The 27,227-nt window shown below is 37.0% G+C and overlaps 2 protein-coding genes across 2 annotated transcripts; both read right to left on the reverse strand.

Annotated features, from left to right (window-relative positions):
- Positions 1 to 2,142: 2,142 nt before the first annotated feature.
- On the reverse strand, positions 2,143 to 11,715 carry LOC125225284 (GILT-like protein 1). The gene is made up of 4 exons (XM_048128916.1): positions 11,462 to 11,715; positions 10,830 to 11,015; positions 9,265 to 9,438; positions 2,143 to 5,607 (listed from the first exon to the last, which is right to left on the reverse strand). The coding sequence occupies exons 1-4, from the start codon at positions 11,603 to 11,605 to the stop codon at positions 5,371 to 5,373; spliced, it is 741 nt and encodes a 246-aa protein (XP_047984873.1). The 5' UTR covers positions 11,606 to 11,715; the 3' UTR covers positions 2,143 to 5,370.
- A 1,180-nt stretch (positions 11,716 to 12,895) lies between these two features.
- LOC125225226 (splicing factor 45) lies at positions 12,896 to 20,153 on the reverse strand. Its single transcript, XM_048128835.1, is given in 8 exon segments — positions 12,896 to 13,218; positions 13,564 to 13,661; positions 15,955 to 16,038; positions 16,041 to 16,107; positions 17,047 to 17,238; positions 18,305 to 18,426; positions 18,741 to 18,918; positions 20,118 to 20,153. Coding segments are annotated over 8 exon segments (1,050 nt in total). The 3' UTR covers positions 12,896 to 12,945.
- Between the last annotated feature and the right edge of the window lie 7,074 nt (positions 20,154 to 27,227).

Below are 27,227 nucleotides of genomic sequence, written 5' to 3' on the forward strand. Positions count from 1 at the left end.
CTTTCGAGTGAGAATATTAAGGCATCTGTAATATTTGTTTTTCTCCTTATGACTTCATTCCTAACTCTATCCTTTAATTTTATGCCTAGTATACTTCTCTCCATTCTCTTCTGTGTTGTTTCAATTTTGTGTCTAATTGTGAAATCGAACGTCCATGTTTGGCAACCGTAGGTGAGGCTTGGTAGTATTACTGAATCCATTACAACTTTTTTGATAGTCAACGGGAGTTGTGATTTTACAATTTCTTTATTAGCCCAGTATTTTTTCCAGCTGATTGCTATTCTTCGGTCGACTTCTAAAGAGTTTCTGTCTGTGCTAAAAGAGATTTGTTTTCCTAGGTAAACATAGCTGTCGACAAACTCAATGGGTACATTATTTATTAAAATTGGTATCTTGTGTGAATTCGTCATAACTTTTGTTTTTGTAACGTTCATTTCTAACCCAATTTTTATACTGGCTTCATTTAGGTCTTTTATCATGTAACTTAATTGTGAGTGGCTTTCTGAAAACAGTATAATGTCGTCGGCGAATCTTAAGTTACTTAAAACTTTTCCCTTTATGTCAATGCCTCGTTTGGACCAAGGGAAGTTCGCCATAATGTGTTGTAGCACGGCTATAAAAATTTTTGGGGAAATTGGATCCCCCTGCCTCACGCCTCTATTTATTTTAAACTCCGTGCCTAGTCTATCCAGTCTAACTCTACTCGAACTGTTGCTGTATATGTTTTTTAAAATGTTTATATATTTTTCATTTATATTTTGTGCACGTAATGCCGACTAGATGCTGGAATGAGAAATAGAGTCGAAAGCTTTTTTGTAATCGATGAAAGCTAAGTACAATGGTCTACGAAATTCCACATACAGGTTGTAGAGCAAGTAATTGAAAAATATGTGGAATGAATGATATACTTAAGATAAAATATCAGGTAACTTTTCTTTTCGTTTTTAAAACCTAAGTGGGCCTAAAGGCTAATTACAAACTGCTGATTACAGGCTGAACAGTAAACACCTAAAAGTTCTAGGTAATTTAATTACTTTTGGTTTATGTTATACCTGTGTGGTATTTTTTCGTTTCGTTTTTAGGGTTCCGTAGTCAACTAGGAACCCTTATAGTTTCGCCATGTCTGTCTGTCCGTCCGTCCGTCCGTCCGTCCGTCCGTCCGTCCGTCCGTCCGTCCGTCCGTCCGTCCGTCCGCGGATAATCTCAGTAACCGTTAGCACTAGAAAGCTGAAATTTGGTACCAATATGTATATCAATCACGCGAACAAAGTTCAAAAATAAAAAATGGAAAAAAATGTTTTATTAGGGTACCCCCCCTACAAGTAAAGTGGGGGCTGATATTTTTTTTCATTCCAACCCCAACGTGTGATATATCGTTAGATAGGTATTTAAAAATGAATAAGGGTTTACTAAGACCGTTTTTTGATAATATTAATATTTTCGGAAATAATCGCTCCTAAAGGAAAAAAAAGTGCGTCCTCCCCCCCTCTAACTTTTGAACCATATGTTTAAAAAATATGGAAAAAATCACAAAAGTAGAACTTTATAAAGACTTTCTAGGAAAATTGTTTTGAACTTGATAGGTTCAGTAATTTTTGAGAAAAATACGGAAAACTACGGAACCCTACACTGAGCGTGGCCCGACACGCTCTTGGCCGGTTTTTAACATCTATAACTTTCGCTTCTGGTTCCGGTTCCGCTTCTGCTTCCGTTAAACTAAATTCAAAACTTCCGCTTCCGCTTCCGGTTCCGTTAAAACCACATCCGTTACATCCCTGATACTTAGGTACTGCTTAGGGTGAAAGGGAATATTATCACCACTAAGGACGTCCTTAATGATAGGTATATGATGTATAACTATTATTGAAATTGACAATGTTAATAGGATTACCCTTTGCTCGAAAATAGCTCAAATGTCAATACAATATCATGCTTAGATAAGAAGTATTAGTTAACAATAATAATTATTTAAAGTCACACACAGGTCGAACGCGATTGACTTTAAATATGTGTACAAAGCGCGAGAACTTAAAGTGTTATAATAATAATTATGTATATGTGTAGTACTTGTCATTTACCTCAATCTCGAATCTGGAAAGGCAATACAACAAAAAATTGTACCGAAATTGGCAGTCGCTTTTATTTTAATATTTTTTTAATAATATCCTATTATAAATGACGTGAAAGCCTGGGGGCCTAAAACGAATATTCAATACGTGTATACGTGTATACGTGTTAACCTTTTAACCGACTTAGATTTTTTCAACGAGCGGGCCTGTGTTGCCGTCGGTAGTAGGTAAAGTCGCCGTCAATAGAATTTGTGAACAATGTAAACAAACCTTGTAGTCAAAATATCATATTTATCATATGTTTTTCTCCTCGCTAAGACGCATTTGCATGTTTTTGATGTATACCCTACTTTTTAAAACATTTATGAACCTCCAGGTCTTTTATCCCTTATACATGTTTGCTACCTATGTTATTTGATATATGACTGTATGTGTTCTGAACAATAAATAATAAATAAAAAATGTCTTTATTTTCCATTCTACACATCACATTATGATCCTCAACCTTAAAAATAATAAAATTGTTCTAGAATGTTTTATAGAATGGTTTGTTTACGTTGTTGACAATTTCTATTGACGGCGATTTTAGGTACGAAGTTATACCATAGAATAATACGAATACATATTTGTCTTATTTAGGGTCGGTTAAGAACCCCTAAAAACGAAATGAAAAACGTGATTACAGTTAGAAAACCTATTAGAAAAACACTGCATAACATTAATGACTTTGGTCCGGACAAGTAGGTAGGTACATATACTGTTTCCTCGGCAATATACATGATTTTAATTATTCACGTGTTGATTACACGCCAATCATACATGATTATGATTATGCAAATTAATGGGCAAGCTTTTTAATTAATCTCACTAGTTACAATTGTTCCAAATTAAATTAATAGTAATTATACAACCACTATTAATGACGACTTGGATATAACACAACCATAATTAAAATCTAAAAGTAAATTTAATATTGCAAAATAAAAATAGTCATAACAATATAATAATTCCTAACTACTTAATCTAATACAACAGTATATAGGCGATAATACAACCAAGTTTGGATTGTTGCTAGTAATGGACTCTGTCCAAGCTAACTCTGCGCATAATTTGCAGCTAATGTTTTCATAATAATATTACGTTTGTAATTTAAAAAATAATAATTAGCTTTTCTTTTGAAACACTGTTTTCTTTGAAATTCACTACAGTGGCTGTTAGTACAGAGAGCAACTTGAGCAAAATCATAAAATAAGTACCTACTCGTATACATTAGTGAGTGTGTTTGGTAAAACGTCCCACTTTGTCGGTTACCATTAAGGCGAGATTTACTTGTATCTTTATATGAATAAGCTGACAAAGCGGCTTTATAGCAATCGACAAAGTGGGACGTTTTCCCGTGCACACTCACATTACATTACAGGCGACACTGCAAAATAGCTACTTAAGTTTTACTAAAATATGCATGTACCGGCACATGTACTTAGTTTTTTTTTTTTTTTAATTATAAATGGGCTTACTCTTGGCCACAAAAAAAAGATATTAAAGAAATATAGTCATAGAAAATTCCTTTGTAACGCGCAAACTTTTACATAGGTAATTATATGCTGCCTCTTAGTTAATAAATGCATAAAAAGCCTCTACAAAAGCACTAAATAATGAACAGGGGGGCGATTTTTGAATCTCGCATACGGGATTTTGTCACTAAAATACCGGTTGAAAATGGTGACTTGCTTATTATTTTCAGTGACAATTTTCTGAATTCGAACGCGTGAGACTCAAAAATCGGCCCGCAGGTTATAAAGTCGAGAGGAATTTGAACGACTTAAGTAGTAATAAATACATTAGGGTGCATTGGGGTAATTTCGAAAGTCACATAACAATCACCTTTCTTTCCATCATAATCAAGATTCCCTTTTCGAAATTACATTACAGTTCTGTGTTTCGAAATTACCCCAATTGAAATAATATACATACTTGTATACGTTTAACATACAGCATAATAAGCTTACGAAGCGACAGGCATAATACACTAGAAGGTTCTGATTCCTATATAAATTTGTTACCTGCCTATTTACGTTTCTAGTATACTTATTTAAAAAAACGTTTTATTCCTATTAGTAAGTGTACATAGGTACTGTACCTATTATAGGAAACTTATAACAATTACTACAACTTATTAATCTAAAGTCTTCAAGTTATATATAATTAATACTTCAATAGCCTTATTAGGTAAATCTGTTTCTTTTTCGATAAGTAGGTATATGAAAGTAACCACACAATGATATTGATACCTACGCTCCAACTTTAATGCATTAAAAAATATGCACGTATGTACTCGTAGCTCCATCTAGCGAAAATAATTATTTCCATTGTTATGATAACAGATGAGTGAGATGAGTAACTAATAAAGACTTACAATACCATTATAGTAAATATGTTTATGTAACATAAGCAAGTCTAACGGTAGATATTAGTTTATATTTTTTTATACCTATGGTTAGGTACCTATTAGGACTAGGCACAAGTATAAAAATAAATAGGAGCCAGGGGAAGGGTTATTAACACATATACTCAATAACGGAGGAACATATAAACGTATGAAGGTCGAAATTCTTCATTATGTACTTATTTACTCGTGAATGTACTCTTCTACAACAAAGCAAAACTAAATTTGTTTTTTATCATGTAGAAACGTCTGCGAGCGATATTACATATTATACAAGGCCAAAGGTCGCCGGAGGTGTGAATTTTTCCATTTTTCCTTTAATTTAAAAATAAAGCAAAACTAATCGTAAAACATCTTGTTTCATTTGAGCTCTTAGAACACAATAGTGCTCGTATTTAAGTACAACTGTACATATTTATGTTTAATTCAATACTCCTTAAATATTTTAAGCTATCAAATAAAAAAATGGACAATACACTTTTGAGACGGGAATTGTTTCGGAATAAATAACTTTTATGTATAAGTAGCCTACTTGAGCCTTCAAAATACTACTTACTCAATTGGCAATAAACTAGCCGTCAGCACCCAAAGGTTGGTGATCAACATTATATTAAGCAGTTTCTATAAGAATAATTGCTCTTGGTTAGTACTTTTCAATTCCAACCATCCGGTAATTTACCCTAATCGTCAAAATATAGTTGCACATCGCAACCGGGAAGATGTTATTTTGCTTAACGTCATAAATATTGACGATGTCCTGAAAACGTCGCACTGTCCAATCAAATTACATTTTGGCTTCACATTTACGTTTTTAACTTTGAGCATCTGATGCCTCACTCTTCTTCGTCGGGGTTGTCACAAGCAAGGGGGCGGCAGCGGCATGGCAATCCTTTTACATACCTCAAGTAGGAAATTTTTGAGAATCGCGGGCAAAGTCTTCTTTGGCAGCGACCCGTTGAGGGTTATGGTAGGAATGAAGTATGGATTGATGATTTGGGTGTCGTCTCCGTATTTTTTCAGTAGGTTTGATCCGTGGTCACTGGATGAACAGGTGCTGATGGGGTCCAGGTCAATGTTCATCTCTTTGGCACACTAAAAATAGAATACGGTGTTTAGGGTGGAAAATGGCAAATGATAATAGATTAATCAACTATATATTTTCGAGCCCGTATGGTGACGGGTTAAGAATTTCACCAATCCATGTCTTTCCGTGGTTGTCGTAGAAGTCGACTGTGGGATTTGAGTTAAATTGTGTCGTAGGCAAGAGGCTGGCAACCTGTCACAATTTCCGTTTTCTTAATTTCAACTCCTTAATTACCAAGAGTGGCACTGAGACTTTAGTAGTCTCATGTGCTCTGCCTACCCCTTTATGGGATACAGGCATGATTTTGTGTATGTATGTACTTATGTATAATGTATGTATGTACATTTTCGAGCGTAGTTAAGTAGTAATTGTACCAGTGTACCAAGGACCCCTCGATATGAACCATAGCAACCCAAACTCTTTAATGCGAAGTAGATACGACTATTGGACTCATATGATTAATTATAACTTAACCCACTAATTAAAACTCAGCATAATTTTGTGAAAATTACATTAACTTGGACGAATAGGCAAAAGACGTGGAGATTATGTTAACGCTAAATAACGCCTGTGAAAGATGTGCGAGCAAAGTAACATACGAACTTGAACAGGAAAAAACCTATAGGCGCCAGACATTTTATTCATAATTTTGGTTTATAAATGGTAAATAATATAAAAAATATTTTAGTAATCATCCACTACGCCCTATTAGTAGTTTCAATTGGGCTCGAAGCTTGCGTTGTGGTTTGAAACTCCTCATCTCAACCAAACTGCTCTGTTGAGAATCCTATGCCAAACCAGAAGGGCTATCTATCTATGAACTAACCCCCCTTTTATTTTGTTTCATTTTCCCTAGCTAAACCCCCCTTTTCCCCAATACTGCTAATAGACCATAACTTCTCGACCCTTTCACTGTTTCAACGATACATCGAGTAAGAAGCTTCCAATTGAAAACCCAAGAAAAGTAAGCTTAATCACTCCTCGGAGTTTTCGGCTTCCCATCAGTGGACGGCGCCCGCATGCCACTGGTCCCTAAACAAACCCCAGCTAACACTCAATGATCGCTGTCACATGAAGAATCAGAAATTGCTACCACAATTACAAATTACACTTAGATGAATTAAACAGTAATAACTCAAAGCTTTTTCACACTTCAATAATAAATATGATATTGAAGTTTCATTATACCAAGAATAAACACACGATATTATTTATAAAATACCTTCTAACACCCAGTAATTTTGTTCACAATGATTTTAGATCTTGAATTTAATTTATTTTTAGTTATTAGATAAGATAGGTTTTTATACAGAACTTTATTTATTTCCCTACCTGTCGATATGTGTGATTCTACCCTACTAGACAGAAAGTTCCCTACTCTAAAACGATAAAAACTCTGTTCGTACTCACCATGGACCCAGAGTTTTAGGACATACGCGGTGTATACCTAAACTGACTACGCTAGAGTTCAGCAGACTAGACTGAAGAAAGCAAACCCTATAAGTCTGTGTATTTATCCCCCCCCGATGCAGGCGTCCGTGGACAGGGAGGCAATCGGGTAGGATAGTTCCCTATTGTGTATATGATATATACTTATGACAATAAATATACAAGGCCTTCAAATACTGCCGCTTTGAACGAGCTTGGATTACTCCAATTGACACATATAATGTCCTCGCTCTAGGCTAACAGCTGGGCATTGAAGAACCAGGGAGGGAGAGATATTTTCATTTTTCTATGTTGGTAAAGAGAAAAATGCCAATTTAACCCTCTGTATTGGTAAAACTACGGACCTCCTTGCATCAATAGTTTAACAGCCGCTAGGTTAATCGATGCAAGGCTAAACAAACTGTCTGTCTGGGCAGCGATCTGGCTTTATAATTAAATATTCTTCACTTAATTTGAACTGATTAGGTATTATTTACTTTAACCATTAAATTTGATTATCACAATAACAATGAAACTTCTGACAAGAAGAACCGAATCGTTAGCGGCTCACTTCACTCATATAAACTCCAACTCAATAGCACAAGACAATAAACCTGCACCACCGAATCGGAATCTACCATCCAAAATCAGGCTCTGAAAAGAACATATGTTCCCCACAAAACCAAACAATAGACGGCATGAATAAAGTAAACACTCACTAACTTCCAATACTTCTAGTAAAACATAACTTAAACTTAGCGGAAATCACTACCCATTAGTACCAGAGTTAAACAACTCTAAGCACTTATCCCAAATGCTGACTCTACGAGAATAAAACATAGATTTTATTCACAATAAAATCAAACACTTAGAAATTTGGGCAGAGGTTCCCCACTATTTAAAACAATTTACACTTTAAACCAGAGTCGACTGTCGGTCCACGATGCTTGAAAAATAATGAATAATCTAACGCTCCCGGAGCTATTTAAAGGCACGGATCTGGACACTTTTCTGGACATTTCTTCCTGGTAATGGGCTCGCACCTGGCAGGTGCAGAATCTTTGTTTATACCTAAATTACATAGCGAATCGTTCGGTTATGAATCGTAATAAAAACACTTTAAAGTTTACATTTCGTAGTAACTGAAAAACAATCGGATACAATTCTCTTCCAGGAAGTGGACAAGCCTCGAAGACGCACCTGCAGGCGCTTTTGTTTGATGTATCGGCTCCAAAGAGAAAGATCATAAGTGCTTTGTTTACACCCATACGCTCTACGAATTAAAGTTCACGTTTTCTCAGCAAAAGATGCCTTCCCCTCACACGTGTTTCCACATCTGATTTAGAGAGAGACAGATATATCATTGTTTATACCTAACTAAATTGCGCAATAGTTGAAATACACCGTGTACCACTTAACACTAAAAATATGAAAACCGCCTATTCAGAATCGAGAGTAGAATCGATTGAGCTATATCTTGATGGGAGTAATATTTCTATTCAAATCAACATGATTAATTATCTTTTTACAAGCCTATTTCACTGTACTTGCAACACAACAATGTACATATCGCATCGCTAGAGGTTGTTTACCTTTTTCAATATTTAGGGTTGTTAATACTGGCCGGTTACTTGGGCAACCATTCTTTCCAGCTACGAGCTTGATGTTGTTTGTCATTTTAATTTCAATGTTTATCATAAGTCACTACAAACTAAACTCGCATCTAATCACAACCTTTGTCACTCTTAATATTGGCTCAAACCCGCCTACTACAATTGCGAAATCCACCGTGACAAAACCTCAAAGTGCTTTACAATGATATCTTAGCTGTCTATTGGCAATCCCTATGTCGCCGCAGTAACGCACATAAATAAATAGTTTTATAGTTTATGATGGTAATTAGCAATTATTTTACTAAGTGTAGTGTGAGGTTTTGAGTATTAGCAGATACACGTTGTATAAGGTGTTTTGTTGAACAAGCGCCATCTAGCGGAGTTGTTTTACAATCGCTCGCCCGTTCAATAACTTCGTTAACTATTCGCCACCCATGTACGTCTCTCAGTAGTTCTTAATGTTTAGTATTTGCTGAAAGATGGCGCTAATTTCAATAGACGATAACACGCTGATTATTAAGTTGTTCAGTTACACCAGGTACCTGTGACGTTTGTATGTAGGTAGGTAGTCGACTGCCAACTAAGGTTTCTAAAGTGATATTTTAAGTAATTTCGATATCTTACCCTGGAGAGAGCATCATCCGGGTCATTATTGTCCAGGATCATGCACTCTGTAAACTTCACTGCTATGGTCACGTTTCCTATAGCCTCGATAGAACAAGCGTGGATCTTGTTCGCGTAGCACTCAGTCTCGCCGTGTTGGCAGTCGAAATAATACTTTCCGTCTTTTTCTTTGGTCTAAAATACAGAAATGAATGTAAATATGTGTGTTAATGTGTGTTTTTTTGTTCACTACCAAGTTAACACCATATAATTATCATCATTCACTACAACTTTGAAAAACCTTTCACGAAGGTATCTCACATAGTCACTCTAGTTCAAACGTAGTGATTCACGTCGCATACATTGTCTTTACACATTTTAGTTTGACCCAGGCACACCAAGGCCCTGGGGGGTTACCATGACGTGCTAAAGCCGTTCAGTTTAGGTTGAGAGAGGGGGACGGAGCTATGTAACTGCTATAGCTGTGTCCCTTTCTCTCAACCTAAACTGAACGTCTTTAGTACGTCATGGTAACCCCCCTGATGTGCTAGAAGAAAAAAAATCAGACACTCCTCACATTTTCGTTTGATTTATTTCCCTGTAGCCCGAAAATTCCGAGAGCTTTTCCGACTTTTTAAAACTGTTTGTACTTTGCACAGTTCTATGTATAAATAATGTTGGTTATTTAAGTAAGTAAAAGTAAGAATTTCATGACATTGTAATAAATATGAAAATGCAAGGACAACACGTTTCTCTACTTATAGCAATAAAATAAACATTATCAATGTAACCATGACTGTAAAATAAATAATGAAATATTAATACAAGTAGCCAAACTGATTACAATAAAAAGGTAATCTGAAAAAAAACAAGTCCCAAATAAAATTGTGAGGAAAAAAATCAAATTCATAGTAACTAGATATCTCGAATACCTTCTATAGATAGACCTAGATGGTACCAGTCTATATCTACTGATGTACCCATGAATGTATCATAGTTGCTAGGCTCCATTCACATAAACTTATAGTAACCATTGACATAACAGCAGAGTTTTGACGTAATCTCACCCGCTAAATTGAATATCCACAGATGTTCCACTCTATTTTGGAACAGACAGATAATGTATCTTACAAGTGAGAATAGTTACAAGTGTTAGACCCACATTTTTATATGAATGCAAAATTTACTACTTACTAAAAATTCTGTACCTACAAGAAAAAATATGATAAATCATGTTTTATGAGGTGATCTCTAATTGACAGATACCCTATAAAATATAAAGGGTTAACCTTTCGAGACCCATAAGTAAATAATCAACACTCAATTTTTAATTACACCAAAATTACTTAACCCTTAATAGGGCAGGGGGAATATATTTACCACCATAGTTTAGACTTTATTTGACAATTTGACAGAATTCAAAGTCCGAACTACCAAAGTACTAACTTCCGAAATTCTTCTGCCCTATTAAGGGTTAAGGTGTCATTTAAATTTTTAAACTGCCTCCCCTCCTCAAGGAGCCATTGGGTCTTGAAAGGCTAAAAGAAAAGATAAATGATAATTATTTAATGATTCTGAATACTTACAGTTGCTTTTCCATAAGGAATTAGAGCTATATCTAGGAACTCTGACAGCTTTTCTGTGACAGGCCAGAGGTGTTTCATGAAGAAATGCCTTGAGTCCGGACACAGTGCTTCATAGTAGACCCGCACTTTCACCTTGTCTTGTTTATGTATGTTAAACTTGTCATCTTCCAGTTCCACTATTCCAGGCTAAAACAAAATTAAATATTGAACATACCATTACAGTTATTACTTTAGAGTAAGGGTGACCAAATAGTTTCTTTAGAGGTTCAATTTTCAATGCCAAATGACCATTATAGTCTGTTCCCGACAGCAGCACAAAAAAATTTTTGACAGTGCAGATCCACCATTTGGTGACTGCTTTCGAATATCAGCAATATTGCTGCAAAATTATAGTACCTATCAAACTCGCTGTCAAATGAGCTTGTTCAGCTTCTTAAAGTAAATTATAATAAATAATTACATTCAAATAAAAATATATCTACCTAATGAAATCAACGTGAAAGGTTTTAGACCAGATATTATTTAACACACAATACTTATCAAACTGTATCGAAAGTAATATTGTAATAATAGCAAATGTAACAGAATTGATCTCAAATATATTCGTATAAAATTAATAAGTAGGTACTTACCTGAGACAATTTTTCATCTTGCTTAGAATTTCCAGGAAACATACTAAATAGCTGCCACATTATTAACGATAACAATATTACAACAATTAATCTGTATCGATTACAAGAAAAAGCCATTTTCAAAAAATCTTTACAATTCGTCATAAGTCAGTAAAAGTAGAAGTACTATAAAATTGGGTAAATAATTATATATGAAAATATAATAGATAAGTTACGTGGAAGTCTTGTTTTATTCAATTATCACTTCACTTACAAAATGACTTGAAAAATAAATAAAATAGTTTTCATTTTATTCCGTCTGCGACCTAGTTGCATTTGGCGAATCGCATTCATTACGTTTAATTATGACAAATATTTTCAAATAATATTAGACCTTATTCCAAAAATATTACGACCGAAACTTCAGCACAAGAATTCGAACAAAGTTTAGAAATAAGACTATTCGCACGCGTGAAACGTCAAATTGTGGACACGTCATGTTGACAGCTGTTTTTTTTTTAAATTTAAATAGACCTAAGCTCGACACAAGATTGATCCTCCTTAGAGCGTTTTCACATTGTCCGATCCGATATCGGATGTCGGAAGGATTTCAAAGGCAAAAATCAAAGATGGCGTCTTCAAAGTATAGGATATCGGTCCTACATCCGATATCAGATCGGATAATGTGAAAACGCACTGACTCATGACATCACAGGGCAGTAGTATGATTTCTCACCGAAGTTTCAGAACCTTCCGTGTTGCTTGGCTTGAAGCTATGAGTGTGTTGCATTTGATTCCACCGATTTCCCATTTGATAAGTATTTCAGAATTTAGCTAGCATTTATAGATTTCATGAAGCCGCACCTATGTGTTAGTTGCACTTAGGTTCAATACAGGTAGAATGAGGATAGTGGTGGCCACAGACCAACCCCTATAGACATCCATTACAAGACGACTCGCGGTCACCAGCCTTACTAGTATTTGCAATGATATAAGCGCGGGCGCTCGCCGTGCCCGATCAGTAGCGACCAAGTAACCGACCCGAAAGCAGCGCGTGTTTTTCGCAATAAAAAAATTGAAAAAAGGTATTTTGATGCCTTAAAGATGTCCACCTGTAGTGTGGAAAGGTAACAAGAAGCTCAAATTTAAAAACAGACGGCATTACATTCCACAAATAAGTCATATTTATAATTTATTCAGAGCCGGCATAGGTCAACTTACACTGGCTACTTACGCGACAGTAGAGGGACAGTCATACTTCTGTCCCTTTTCATCTGGCGCGACTGCCCGCCGTCCTTGAAACGACCAATCGCAGCGCGCTAAACACATTCCTCTCCCGCTCCTCGCACCCCAAGCACTGGTGATTTGTAGCGCGCACAAAATTTACAATATTGGTACTCTATAGGAGGTTCTCTGTGGTGGTGGCACACAGACGTGAAAATAAAAGATGCAATATTTGTTTCATTTCATATAATAATATAGGTACATAAATCTACAAAGCCACACTACTCAGTCAACTGTAAAGAGTTGAACTTTTCCACATCATAAAACCCAGCTTTCACTTGTCTACCGCCGAAAAACCTGCCGTTCAGGTCAACGACAGCTTTGATGGCGCTTTCAATTCGTTTGAACTCCACGAATATTCGTACGGCTTCGTCGGAGGGCGAGTTCGGTAGTTCGAAGATGAGCACTTTTATGACGTCACCGTATTTGGTGTTGCATTCGTCTTTGACTTCAGGCTCCAGTTCTTCGTCCACGTCGCCTGGGCCGACCATGTTCTGCAAATGTTTAAATAAAAGATTATTGGTATTATTGCTATTGAAACCGTGCAGCTTAGATTTTTCGAGGACTCTCCAGCTGCAATCAGGTCTCCGTTGTTAGTAAACCGAATATTGGTGACACAATGAAACAAAGGTCTTCATTATCGGCTTTCTAGTCTAGAGCGAATGGGAAGGCGATGACGAATGGGAATGAAAAGACCGTTTCAGGGAAAATTGATAGCACGCCGGCTGCGCGAGCGATGATTTTTTAAATAAAATCGGTTTTACTTATACACAACGCAGTATTATTTGTTTATGGTTTATATTTCACGTTATTTAGTAAATTCCAGTATCTGAACTTACTCTGAGCAGTACAACTTTACTGGGCGATTTCATAATCTCCGTGATGGATGGTTCCTGTCTTGACATTTGTGGTGAATTAGATGCAGTGCCTGGTGAATCTGGAATGAAAAATAAAAATAAATAATGTAGTGTATTGTAACAATGTGAGAAATTAATAAGTTAGTTGAGTTATTAGGTTTTTGGAGATCCCAAGGAGTGCAGCACATATTGAAACCGCTGCTTCAACCAATAGCCAATCTCACTCAATCTCGTGGATATCTTTTCTACTTTATGAAAATAATAGGAGCAATTTTTATCACCCCACTGTTGATTAGTTAAACAACTCCTAAAAACGTCATCAAATGTGTGTATAAGTGGCGGCACGTAACTTTAGCACTGAGTGAAATGTGGAGGGGATAGCTGCGTATGGGGGCATACCCTTCGCCCCCTGTAATCCCCTGAGATACCTGTTTCCTGCGCAATAACGGTCAGCGCTAAAGTTACAAGCCGCTAGTTTTAGGTATCAAGTTGAGTGATAGGATCAGAAATAGCGTGATAAGAGTGTCCGTCAGGATGGCGTGAGAGATGTAGTCACAAAATTTGCACCAAATAACTGTACCTAAACTGTACTAAACTGTATATATAGCGAAGAAAACTGTACCTAAGAAATTAAGCATTAAATAGATAGTGACATAGACACGCCGTTCTGACGTCAGCTTGGCGCGCATAGCCGTGTATCGTCCCAACGTGTGGGAACTATGTTCTGAAACATACATCAATAAACTGTACCTAAACCCTGCAGCTGTCGTGATCTCTACGAAGTGTGAGCCGTGTGAGTGTTACGGATCGTGGTGTTTGTTAGTTTATGTTGTATGTTTATGTATCGTTTTACCCCCCCCCCCCTCCCACTCCGCTCTTCCCCCCCCTCCCACTCCGCTCTTCCCCCCCCCATATTTCATTTTATCTCATTTTCTTCCCCTCGCTACTCCTGCTATATTTTTTGTCTCGTTTTAATAGTTTTAGTGTGAATTGTATCTCTAAATGTTATCTTACTGTACTGTACCCTCACTTATTGTGTTACACTATCGACCGACCCTGGGCCCCACGGAAGACCAGCGCTGTGGCACCATCTGTGCCTGAGCATATGCTGAGTGGTGTCCTTTTGCGACCACTAAATCAAACATTATGTATTTACATGTTGTGTTTATGTACTCTAGTATATAAGTAACCTTCTGGTCGTAATAAACGTATTTTCTTTCTTTCTTCTTTCTAAACTGTACCTCACTAAACAGCCAATAATAAAATTTAAATCACACGTGATATCGGTCGAATCAACAACAATTTTTTTTTACTGCTCTCATTTATTTCATCCTTGAATGACATGTATGTTTGCCCTCAATTTGCAACAGGTGCTTATTTTCTCGTAATACATATAATATTATTAAATATAATCATCATCATTAGGCCTTGTGCATCTTTACAGATGATTTAAGCAGCATCTCTGATCGAGCGACAATGCCGCTTGTGGATATATAATCCAATTCGTGATCAGCGTAATCTACCACTCTCTGTCACAATTAAAACTAAAATGAGAGTCCGCACGTAATCGATCCTTATTGTGCCTTATTACATGGAAACCAGGACCTATCATGGGTTTCACGGCCTCTGAAAAGGCTGTACCTCCACTCGTCGCGGTTTGCTGCTAGGTCTTCCCATGAGGTGTTGTCAATGTTAAACCCTACCATATCGCGCTTTACGCACTCCTTAAAGCGGAGGAGTGACGTCCTACATTACGCTTGCCTGATGCGATTGGGCTCATCATGGCCCGTCTGGGCAAACGAGCACTGTCCATGCGCTGCACGTGGCCAGCCACCGTATAGCGCAGGGTTACACTTTCCAGCCGTCCATCTCGCTTGAAGGCGTACCCTTTGATGTAGTCGATAAGTTCTGCTACTTGGGGTCGACCGTCTGGAGCAACCTTTCCCTTGATGTAGAGGTCACTGATAAGAGATAAGTGTGGAGTGGATGTAGATGTGGTGGTGACAAAGATTGAGATGGGTATGATAAGGTGGTTCGGGCATGTAGAGAGGATGAATGAGAGGAGATTAACGAAGTACATTATTAAAAAAGAGAGGAAGGGTTTCCAACTGACCCTTCCACTCTTTTTTCATATACTCTCTTCGTTAAGGTGTGAAGACCTAGGCGAACTTTTCTCGACCAAATTGGGGAAATATTGCAGAAGGCCAGATCAGAAGTACTCGAAACCGACGACCCGACCGTGTATGAGAAACGTTATGAATGTGTCTGAAGCGAAAGTGGTTTGTCAGGATCGTAGTAAATGGAAATCCGTGATCTCTGCCTACCCCTCTGGGAAACAGGCGTGATTGTATGTATGTATGTATAAAACAGTACCTGATCCCGGCAAAGCGGGCACAGCGAACGCCGGCGGCGGCATAACGGCACCGCCGTCTTTCTCGTGGATGATGCGACCTCCCTCTTGGATGTCTTCTCCACTTGCAGGGCCACGGACATGCCTTGCTCCTTCTTGCCAAGTCCTTGCCCCTCCTGAAATATGAGCACTTTGTTTGGTAAGATTGTATATTTAGTGTTGGTTAACAGTTAATTTAGTGGGTGGGGACAGCGTGTCTGCCGTGAGTGACAGGACAGCAGCGGCGCCATGGCGGCTTTAATATGCAAAGTTGCAAACCAACTTTCTCAGGTAGGTTGCAAGTATGAAGACCAGCTGTGCAGAGCACTTATATGCCCTTTAACTTCGTCTTCTGCTTCCTGGAAAACCTAGTCCTTATGAATGTCACTTTAAACCCATATTTGGCCATGATCTCAGCCGCGATGAAGCTGGCTCGGTATCCCCCTAGCGAGAAGCCGGTCGAAGGCATCGGCGCGACGGCGGGGGGTGGGGACGGCGTCTCTGCCGTGAGTAACGGCGGCGGCGCTATAGCGGCTTAAGGGCCAGTTGCTTGAACCACATAACCACATTTAACAGACACATCTTCGTCACGCAGCAGACGTCTATAGAACTTCCCATATAATAAAATTTAACGAACGCTTTAATGGTGACAGACGGTTTGGTACAATTAACCGACCCTTAATATGCAACCTTGTCCTCATATATCTCACCTTGAAACCATATTTGGCCATGATCTTAGCCGCGATGGAGCTGGCTCCATATCCCCCTAGCGAGAAGCCGGGCGAGGGCGCCGCGGCGGGGGGTGGGGACGGCGTCTCTGCCGTGAGTGGCAGCGACGGCGCTATAGCGGCTTTAACATGCAACTTAGCCCTCTTATATATCTCACCTTGAAACCATATTTGGCCATGATCTTAATAGCCGCGATGCCCGCGATGGAGCTGGCTCCGTATCCCCCTAGCGAGAAGCCGGGCGAGGGCGCCGCGGCGGCGGGGGTGGGGACGGCGTCTCTGCCGTGAGTGGCGGCGACGGCGCTATAGCGGCTTTAACATGCAACTTAGCCCTCTTATATATCTCACCTTGAAACCATATTTGGCCATGATCTTAGCCGCGATGGAGCTGGCTCCGTATCCCCCTAGCGAGAAGCCGGGCGAGGGCGCCGCGGCGGCGGGGGGTGGGGACGGCGTTTCTGCCGTGAGTGACGGCGGCGGCGCTATGGCGGCGCCCGCGGCTCGCTTGGATATCTCCTCCGCTTCTTCTTCTTCAGGTTGCTGTGGAGACGGGAAATTTTAGCTATAAAATATAAATAAATAAATAAATATTGGGGACATCTTACACAGATCAACTTAGCCCCAAACTAAGCAACGCTTGTACTATGGGTGCTAAGCGACGATATACATACTTAAATAGATAAATACATACTTACATACATAGAAAACATCCATGACTCAGGAACAAATATCAGTCCTCGTCACACAAATAAATGCCCTTACCGGGATTCGAACCCAGGACCGCGGCTTAGCAGGCAGGGTCACTACCGACTGAGCCAGACCAGTTGACAAAATGCAAAATGCTCTCTAGTAAATGCAGTATTATCTTGTTTTTATCTCTTCAGGTATGGTATGTGAGTGCATCAGTGATACATCGTATGAGTGATAAAAACGCAGCCGTATAGAATTGATTATTGAATTAGTAGTGATGAACTTAAGGCTAATGTAGTCAGATATATGTGCAACGTCGCCCTGCAAAAATTTTTTTATAAAAGAGATCACTGAGATCAGTTATCTCTATACAGGAGTACAATAGCTTTTTTTGTTACATACATATGAACTACTCAAGTTACAGTGCCACTCTGGGCAAAAGGGGGTTGAAAGAAATTCAAATTGTGACATTGCAGTGACAGGTTGCCAGCCTCTCGCCTACGCCACAATTTAACCCACATCCCACAGTAGACTTCTACGACACCCATGGGAAGAAAGGGGGTGGTGAAATTCTTAACCCGACACCACACAGGGCCTTTTTTTGTGGTTGCCGTTAAAGGCTTCAACATGTTTACCTATTATATGTATCATTATCTTGCTGCTTATTGGTCTCTTCCAAAGCTTCCTTCCTTCAAAATTTCAAATATCGGGTTAAAGACATTTATTGTTCGCAAAAAAAATATACAATAAATATCGCTACTGTAATGATATCACTATTATTAAATTATAGTGCTTTTTAATACAACCAAACATCTTTGAACAGCTTTTAGATGCCTTACATTGAAATATCTAAAACATTCATGGTATTTCTATTTATAGCATAGACTTCTATCAAGTGATTTGAAAATATTGTTACCATAGGTATAAGTGTCTTTTCAGGAATGATATCATCCTCGTCTCCAAATCTGCTCTTGCGTTTTCTGTCTGATCTGTCTCCTCTGTCGCCCCCATCCAGCTGCAATCTTTTGGCTTGTAATTCTGAAACAGTATTTTTTTTATGCAGCTTCTCAACACAATTAGGACCTTTTTATCATTGTAAGGGAAGGGTTAAAAAATAAAAATTGTGGAAACCTCATAACAATTTTTGATCTTGAAGTCCACACAGGTGAACCATTCAGGTGGGCCTAATTTGGGATTCACTGCATTGTGTTTTGTTTTGTTTATTAGATATTTAGATACTCTGTATTTTCTCAATAGGCAGGTCTACACAGACCAAGATGTCACAGCCCTTGTGAGGCAACTTGCCCTGTAGATGTGCAGAATATCAGTTTGTAAAAAAAAGGATAGCATACCTTTGGCTACTTTCTCATAATCATTAGGCCACATAGGATCATATTCATTAGCAACATTCCAGTCAAAATCTTGTACATTCAATGTTGCCGTTAAAGTGTTTGCTTGCAGGCCCAGGTTATCCGGATTTGGCTCATCTTCATCTTTTTGCTTACTTTTTAAATCTATAACAGGTGTCAGCTGGAAAACAAAACATGTCAAAACAAATAACATTAGGAAGTGGTAAAGGATGTCACACGTGTTCAGCAATTATTTTTATTTTTTTAATAACTCGGTAACCGTACGAGTTAAGACGCTAGTTTCTTAGAGAAATTAATTGTATTTGATCTAAATAACCTTCCCTTAAAGTTAACGGGATTCAATAAAAACACGGTGTTAAACGAGAATAAACTTAAATTTAGGTAGGTAATTTTGACCGAGTTGCAATCAAACACAGATGTTTTTATATACCATAGATCAAGCAAACGTATCTACTTAGCGTGTCAAATGAATTCAGTAAAATCCACTGAGTTGTCCGTCTTTATTGCAGCTTGCAGCTTTAGGGTGTCAATTTTTGTAAGTTGAAGTCAAGAAATATAAAGCAACTCAAAAATTATAAACATTCAAGGGCCTAGGACATATTTAAAATCACAGGCAAGTAACAACTTCAGTACAAAATCTGACACGCTCGGCCCATATACAAATAGACAAACGAATGCCTACGAATGCGCGTCATTGGCACTGAATTTGTTAGGGTTCAGGTTACAAACTTTTCAGTATATTTCATTAATTTAAATTCAGTATATTGAAGAATTGTTTTTATGTTTGCATACTTATCTTATTATACTATACCCATAATTAAAAGAAATATAATTGTATGAATAATATACCTTCTTAAATAGACGCAATCGCTAGAGACCAAAGAGTATAATAATAGTATTATAAAAAGAGAGCCATCTCTCGACCAAACGTGGACGCACGTTGATGAAAGCGCCCCAAGCGTTTTTTTGCTGTACTAAATCTTATGTATGTGTGCACGCACACATGCTTACCTATAATTATTACATTCTGGGCTCTCGTAGTCACCAACAATGAGATGTATTTATTTTTTCATTTTATTGACTACAATAATATCATCACGTTTTTATTTCGTATAATATTGTTGCAGACAATAAAATGTAAAAACAAAACATCTCATTATAGGTGACTACACAGTCCAGGGGATAGTCATGAAAAAGTAAAAAAAAAAACAATATGTGCCGATTGATGTTCAATTTATTGTTTAATCACATATTATAATGGTTACACAAACAAGCCTGACCAGAAATACATGACTAGGCACCTTGTTGCGGAATTTCATAAAAATTATTTTCTTCATAGGTATTATGCTGAATTGTCACCGCATGCATCACAATAACAGCGTCGGTCATAGTCATTTCTGGTCAGGCTTTAAATTATTATTCTATTACATGACAGGGTAAAATAATTAACAATAAGTGTGCTAATAGTAAATAAATCACTAATACAAGAGGAAATTGGCCCGAAACATGTCGCAGCAGTAGCTATAAGTAAGTATAATAACGTGAGTACAACCGTAGATTCATAAAATATTTGAATATGTCTCACGAAATTTTAACGTCTATAATAAAGACTGTACACGATAAAATCTGGCCAAACATAATATCGATACCTTTGGGTTCAATTGGCGTAAAGGACAAAATGCAGGTTTTCAAGAGAAGCAAAAAACAACTTTTTTTTTTAGAAAAATGTTTATATCTTTTTTGTTTTTTGACCTATATTTGTAACGTACATAGAAAAATATGAAGATTTTTAGTATCCTTAACTTAGTGTAGCAACCGTAGTGATAAACTAAACGGTTTAGAAGCCTGTGAACATTGTCAAAAAACGCTGGACAAAAAAATTGAAATATACTTTGCACTATATTCGGCGAAACACACATACTCGTGCATCACGACGAAAAGCTACTATTATTACATAGTTTAAGATATACTGGTTAATAAAAGTACAAACATTACTTCAAAATGTGGATTCGGGGAAAAATATTCCATATCATGCGTGGCCGGATTTTATCGTGTACAGTCTTTAAAAGAGGAGCTCTACGTCAAAACCGAAATAAAAATGGCAAATAATGCAAGCACATAACTTCTTTTTATAGTCATCTCAGTCCTCGTGTTCTGTGTACAAATTTTTGTACATATTCAAAATTTATTTTGAACTTTTATTGAGTAACAAAATAAGGCCTCAGGAGGACAAAAGTAAATGACATTTTGCATAACCAAATATTGTTAAAAACATAGTTTTTGAGGTACAGAATTTTAAATATACTTATTTTCATTAAAACTTAACGAGCCTTGACAATTATTTTAATGTTATCATTGATGAATAGAATGATTGATGATTAAAAACTTTTAAATCAATCGACGACGTTTGGGACATCAGCCCAAACAATGCCCTCTCATGTGGACCGTTTTCGCTAGTCTGATACGATCACCTTTCTGTCTCAGTGATAAGGTTCAATTTAGTATGGCAAAAAATGTGATTCCACAATCTAGTTTAATAATTATAAATCTATGAAGAAGACTTCTTGACTTGTCTTTTCCGAGGCCACGGGGACAAAACCGTCCTTCAAACAACGGAAATTAGTTTAAAAACATGGTTACTCGCAAGTCCCGTTTGCAATTTTAAGTATTAATATTAATATAAATAATTATTTCTTATTTTTATGAATATTGTAATAAATTTGAGCACTTTTCTTAATAGGATCGTCGTTCTCTGTATATGTTTGCTTCCCCGACAAAATTCTATTTACAGAGCGACACCAACTATGTATTAATACATTAATAGTAGTTTTAGTGAAAAAATGTTTAAATGAATCATGATGCTCTCCACAATTCGAAGGAAAGGCGACAAAAGAATCTGTTAAATTCATTATATTTTCTTTTATATTATTTTTTGTCAAATTTGTTTTTAAATATGTGACTGTTATGTCCTGTATTTCTCTAAAACTATTGTATAATGCATCCGATGGATAGCAAAGCCAATTCTTGTTGGTATATTCTCTAGCCTGCATGAGAGTGCCTTTTCCATTTTTGTTTATTGCGAGCAAAGAGTTTCGACATAGAGAACATTGTTTTATAATTTTTTTTAAACATTTAGTTAGGACCCAGCCACAAACATATCGCGCCTGCGTAGACGAATTGGCATTGTTTGTCGACTCTGATGTTAATGTTTCCATAAGTTTTTCGTTTATTTGCATATCGTTCTGTTTTTTTAAACTTTCTTTTTTTTTATTTTCGTCCAAAAAAAAATCTAAAGTTTGCAAGTATGAATTGAAATCTTCTTCGCAATTCGCGTTGACTGCCTGTTGGGAACTAAAGTTATTTAAGAGCAGAGATTTAAATGAACCTTCAAAAATAGTGCATGTTGGCGAATTGTTTCGTACTCCCAAGCTTCTAATATTTCCAAAAAAGTTTTCGACCGGGTCTTGATTAAAATTTCTTGTTAACATGCTATCTAGAGAATATTTTTGGCTAAGAATTTTCCAGATGGCTTGCATTCCCTCGATAGTTTTAATTAAATTTTTTGTACTAGGAATATTTGTTTCGACGAGTCTAATTTTGTTTCCTATCTTCTTTTTTGATAAAAATTTAGTATTTTTAAAAAAAGTTATTGCCTTTCGCCACAGTTCATGGTGCTCTGATGTTTTGCGCACAGCTCCTCGATATAATTTGCCATTTGGCACATGAAAGGTACCAGCATTCAAGCTATCGAATAGCTTGTCAATCAAGAGAACAGGAGTTATTAACTGTCGACATTCCTCGGGCAAGAGTCCTCTGGCAACGAAATGGTCTGTTGTTGTAGCCACGCTATGACTAAAAATCTGGGCAGCCATCTTCACTCTCATCTTTTTGATTTTATTAATGTTTATGTGTTGCTCTGTTAGTTTGTGAAGGCTCCTGAAAATAGATGAAAATAATGTTAATAGACAAGGAACAAAATTAATACAAGAGTGCTAAAATAACATTACATTTCAGCAAGAACACTGATATGTACACTAAGTGAGGTCACCACCCCCTTTTTTCCCGTGGGTGTCGTAGAAGGCGACTGTGGGATATGGGGTAAATTGTGGTGTAGGAGGGGCTGGCAACCTGTCACTGCAATGTCACAGTTTCGTTTTCTTTCAACTCCTTATTTGCCAAGAGTGGCACTGAAGCTTTAGTAGTTTCATGTGCTCTGCCTACCACTTTATGGGATACAGGCGTGATTGTATGTATGTATGTATGTACATTCCCTTTTGCTGTGTACTTAACACAGCAAACATACAGGTTTCTAATGGGGTGGCAAAGCGCATGTGACACTGTTTGAGTTGCAGGCGTCCATAGGTTACGGTGACCGCTTTCCATCAGGCGGGCCGTATGCTTGTTTGCCGCCGACGTAGTATATAAAAAAAATTGCGAATTAAATAAAAAATGTTGAATTGACTGCTGACTTACCTAAGCTCTCCGCGTGTTTTATCAGCTTCATAAAGCTGTTCGAAGAACTCCCATTTCATAATTTTATCATTTTGGCTTGCATCTTTATACTGCATATCTTTGTTTAACAGATTATTTCGTAATCCTTTGATAAGATGGGGGACATCGTAAAGTGGAATAATTTTGGCTCCGTCGACTTCGAAACATTCCTCCCGCCATTGTTTTCCTGCCTTTAGATAAATTTCTCTAGTGTCATTAACGAGACTGTTTATAGCGCTCACGTTCGTTGCCCCTTGATCACACACAGTGCATATCACTTTAAGGCCAGTTTTGTGTATAGCCTTGAGAACATCTTTTATAATCGCCTTTAATTCAATCGTTTTCAGACTTTGTGTGAAATAGTATGCCACAGGTTGTTTGAAATTCTTTTTTATACCTTTTACCATGAAAACCATTGCATGGTTGGCGATTTTTAATTTATCATCGTGGCTTACAAAACCTTTCAGTTCATCTGTTCCAGGGTTATATTGAACATGAGGTGTCAGTGACATTTCATCGAACATTAAAGTGCACAATCGGTCTTCTTCAATGAGTTCATCAACAGTTTCTTTTAATTTTTCGAAAATGCAATTGTTAATACCTGGCAGTATTTTTATGTCGCACAACAAGTTTTTCAATGATTTTGCTGATGGTAATTTAAAATATTTATACAATAAATTATAGCATTTAGGGCTTTTCTTGAAAATGGATAGCGCCAATACTTTTTCTTCCATGTTGTATCTTCTTCCTTTTGGTTTTTTTGATGCTTGGCGGTATTGCATGCCCGTAAAAATGCGGCCTGATCGGCTCATATTTTTTGTAAATCTTTCCATATCATCAGATCCATGTAACAGTTTAGAAACCGTGGCGAGTCTTGCTTTATAATGTCCTGCCTGTTTCACTGACTTCCTCAACTTGTTCTTTAAACTTCTGATTTCCTTTTGTGCAGATTTACTTTCCTTGTGCAGGAACTGTGATGATTTATGACCTGCAGTTATTAATACGAATTAGGAAAAAATTACTTGCTATCAAAATTAGTAATTCAATGACATATGGACAGGCAGACATGATGAAACTATATGGGTTCCGTTTTGAACATTTTGGCTACGACCCCATATGACGACCGGTCTGGTGTGTAATGACCCTAAGGCCGTTATCACATTATCCGACCCTGGGTTCGAATCCCAATAAAAGGCATTATTTGTGTGATGAACACAGATATTTGTGTGTCATACTTTCTAGCGGTGACATGGTATCGTATGGAATATGGAATCCAAAGTTACATCAAAAAAATGTACGAATTGTACTAAATTGTACGCTAATTAAAAAAAAAGTACTACACGCATTTACAAGAAAATAATAATCAATATCACCGCTAGAGAGGCGCACCTCTGGCGGGCGCCATCTATTTCACTATGGAACAGTCCAGTTTTCAACTTTCTTGTAAATCAGAAAATATGTACGAGAATTGTTCTAAATTACACGACAAACTTAAAAAATGAACTTCACGTATTTACAAGAAATTTCACCACTCCAACTGGTACGGTAAGCTACATAAGGTAAATATATTACCTTTATTCAATTTTGACCTGCGTTCTTCCCAAGTAATAAGTTTCGAAATGTATAGATATTTATAGACGAGATTGTAAAGGCTCATTTGATGCTTCGAAAACAGATAGCAAAATTGCGTTTTATCCACAAGAGTGCAAAGTAATTTCATACAAATTTTAACTTGATGTCTGCTGGCTGATAGAATGATAATTTTGAATCATACATTATGAATAAATTGATGGATTTCATTTAGGCCGCCTTACGTAAATCTTTAGTCAGCGACTGATGGTTCCATTTGCACCTATGAAAAACTTATCATAAGTTTTGTTTACGGAAGTTTTGGGGTTTTCAACCAACGAAGTAAGATAAACATAATAGATATAAATCGATATAGATATAATATAATATATTATATGAAATAAATAGCGCCCGCCAGAAAGTATGCGCTATAGCGGTGACATATTGATCATTGTTTTCTTGTAAATGCGCATTTTTTTTAAATTAGCGTACAATTTAGTACAATTTTCGTACATTTTTTTATGTAATTTTGGATTCCATACGATACCATGTCACCGCTAGAAAGTATGACACATATTTGTTCCCGAGTCATAGATATTTTCTATGTAAGTATTTATCTATACCTACACCGTGTTTCCTGTATCACTCAAAACCTTAGACACCCCAACTGATGTTTATTTTTTTAAACTTATCTAGAGTATTTATAGCACCGAAGCACAGTATAAGTAATAAAGAGTACTATCGCATCGACATTGACACTGATAATTATGTGCCTATTTCTTGTTTGACCAGGCAATGATGTCGGGCGACAATTGTCACTGTTGTGAAATATGCCACAGGTAAGTGTTATAATAGCAAGTTTAAAAAAAAGTACATAATTACCAATGTCCAAAGTGGTTTTAGATGAAGAAGGAAGTTCGGCTGGATGAAGACGCTCACTTATATCTGAAAATAAATTAATATAGTCAGTATTTTGTACGTGTTGGTGTGGTGAAAAATGTTGTGTTTCACTCGGTGACAAAGTTTGTTTAACCGCACGTGCCAATATTGATACTCGAGCAAGCGAAAGATTCCAATATTGAATCCGCGAGCGAAGCGAGTGGTTCAAAAAGTGGAATCTTGAGCGTTGCGAGGGTATCAAGGCACAACTTTGCCCCTTGTAAAACAAATAACTATTAAAGATTTCACACAACTAACTGACGAATGCTAGTGGAGAACTGTTAAAAGTTTAAAATTTTTATTTTTTAAATCAATATTGGGCCTGGTTAAGTACCAAACCAACTTGGCCTCCTTGTAAAACAAATAACTATTATTACCTTCATTATTTTGTTGTAACAAATTTTCTTTTATTCCAATATTTGGCAGGCAGTAATTGTGTTCTATGTTTATGGAACATGGTGATATGAATACACCTGAAAAACAAAGTAGTAAAACTGATCAATAAAGGTAAGATAATAGTATTGTTGGAATACTCCAGCTCCCCTAGTGTATGTGCATGTGCACTATATTCTCATTTTTTTAGCATTCAAGAAATCTTATCAAAAACTTGACAACCGGTCTGGCACAGTTGGTAGTGCCTGAAAGCGGCGGTCCTGGGTTCGATTCCCGGTATGGGCGTTTATTTGTATGATGAATACAGATATTTGTTCCTGAGTCATGGGTGTCTTCTATGTAGGTAAGATAATAGTATTGTTGGAATACTCCAGCTCCCCTAGTGTATGTGCATGTGCACTATATTCTCATTTTTTTAGCATTCAAGAAATCTTATCAAAAACTTGACAACCGGTCTGGCACAGTTGGTAGTGCCTGAAAGCGGCGGTCCTGGGTTGATTCGGTATGGGCGTTTATTTGTATGATGAATACAGATATTTGTTCCTGAGTCATGGGTGTCTTCTATGTATAAGTATGTATTTATCTATATAAGGATGTATATTGTCGCTTAGTACCTATAGTACAGGCTTTAATTAGTTTGGGGCTAGGTTGATCTGCGTAAGGTGTCCCCCAGATTTATTATTTATTTATTTATATATGGGCAGATCAACTTGTTCCGCAAATCTTAAACTTTGTTGCCATTTCTCACCCTCAATTAAAATATTTTATACTTTTCACTTTATTGTGAATTTTAACATTTTTAACTTACTAGGCCCTAACTGTTAAATCTAATAGGTGTATAGTTAGAAACTTTGTTTATTATAAGTTTGATTTCTTATTTGTTAAAAAATACTTTTAAATGTATACATAGCACAGCACTATACACCGTGTTTTTATTGAATTCCGTTAACTTCGGCATATATTTAGGTCCATTATAGGAAACAGAATGGCAAAGTTAGATTTGTTAAATTCGTATTAAAAAAAACCATACACCTGCGATAGATGTTAACTTCGATTGCTGTTGAGAAACGGGCTTTA

Source organism: Leguminivora glycinivorella, chromosome 4, assembly GCF_023078275.1.
Source record: "Leguminivora glycinivorella isolate SPB_JAAS2020 chromosome 4, LegGlyc_1.1, whole genome shotgun sequence".
Lineage (NCBI taxonomy): Eukaryota > Metazoa > Arthropoda > Insecta > Lepidoptera > Tortricidae > Leguminivora > Leguminivora glycinivorella.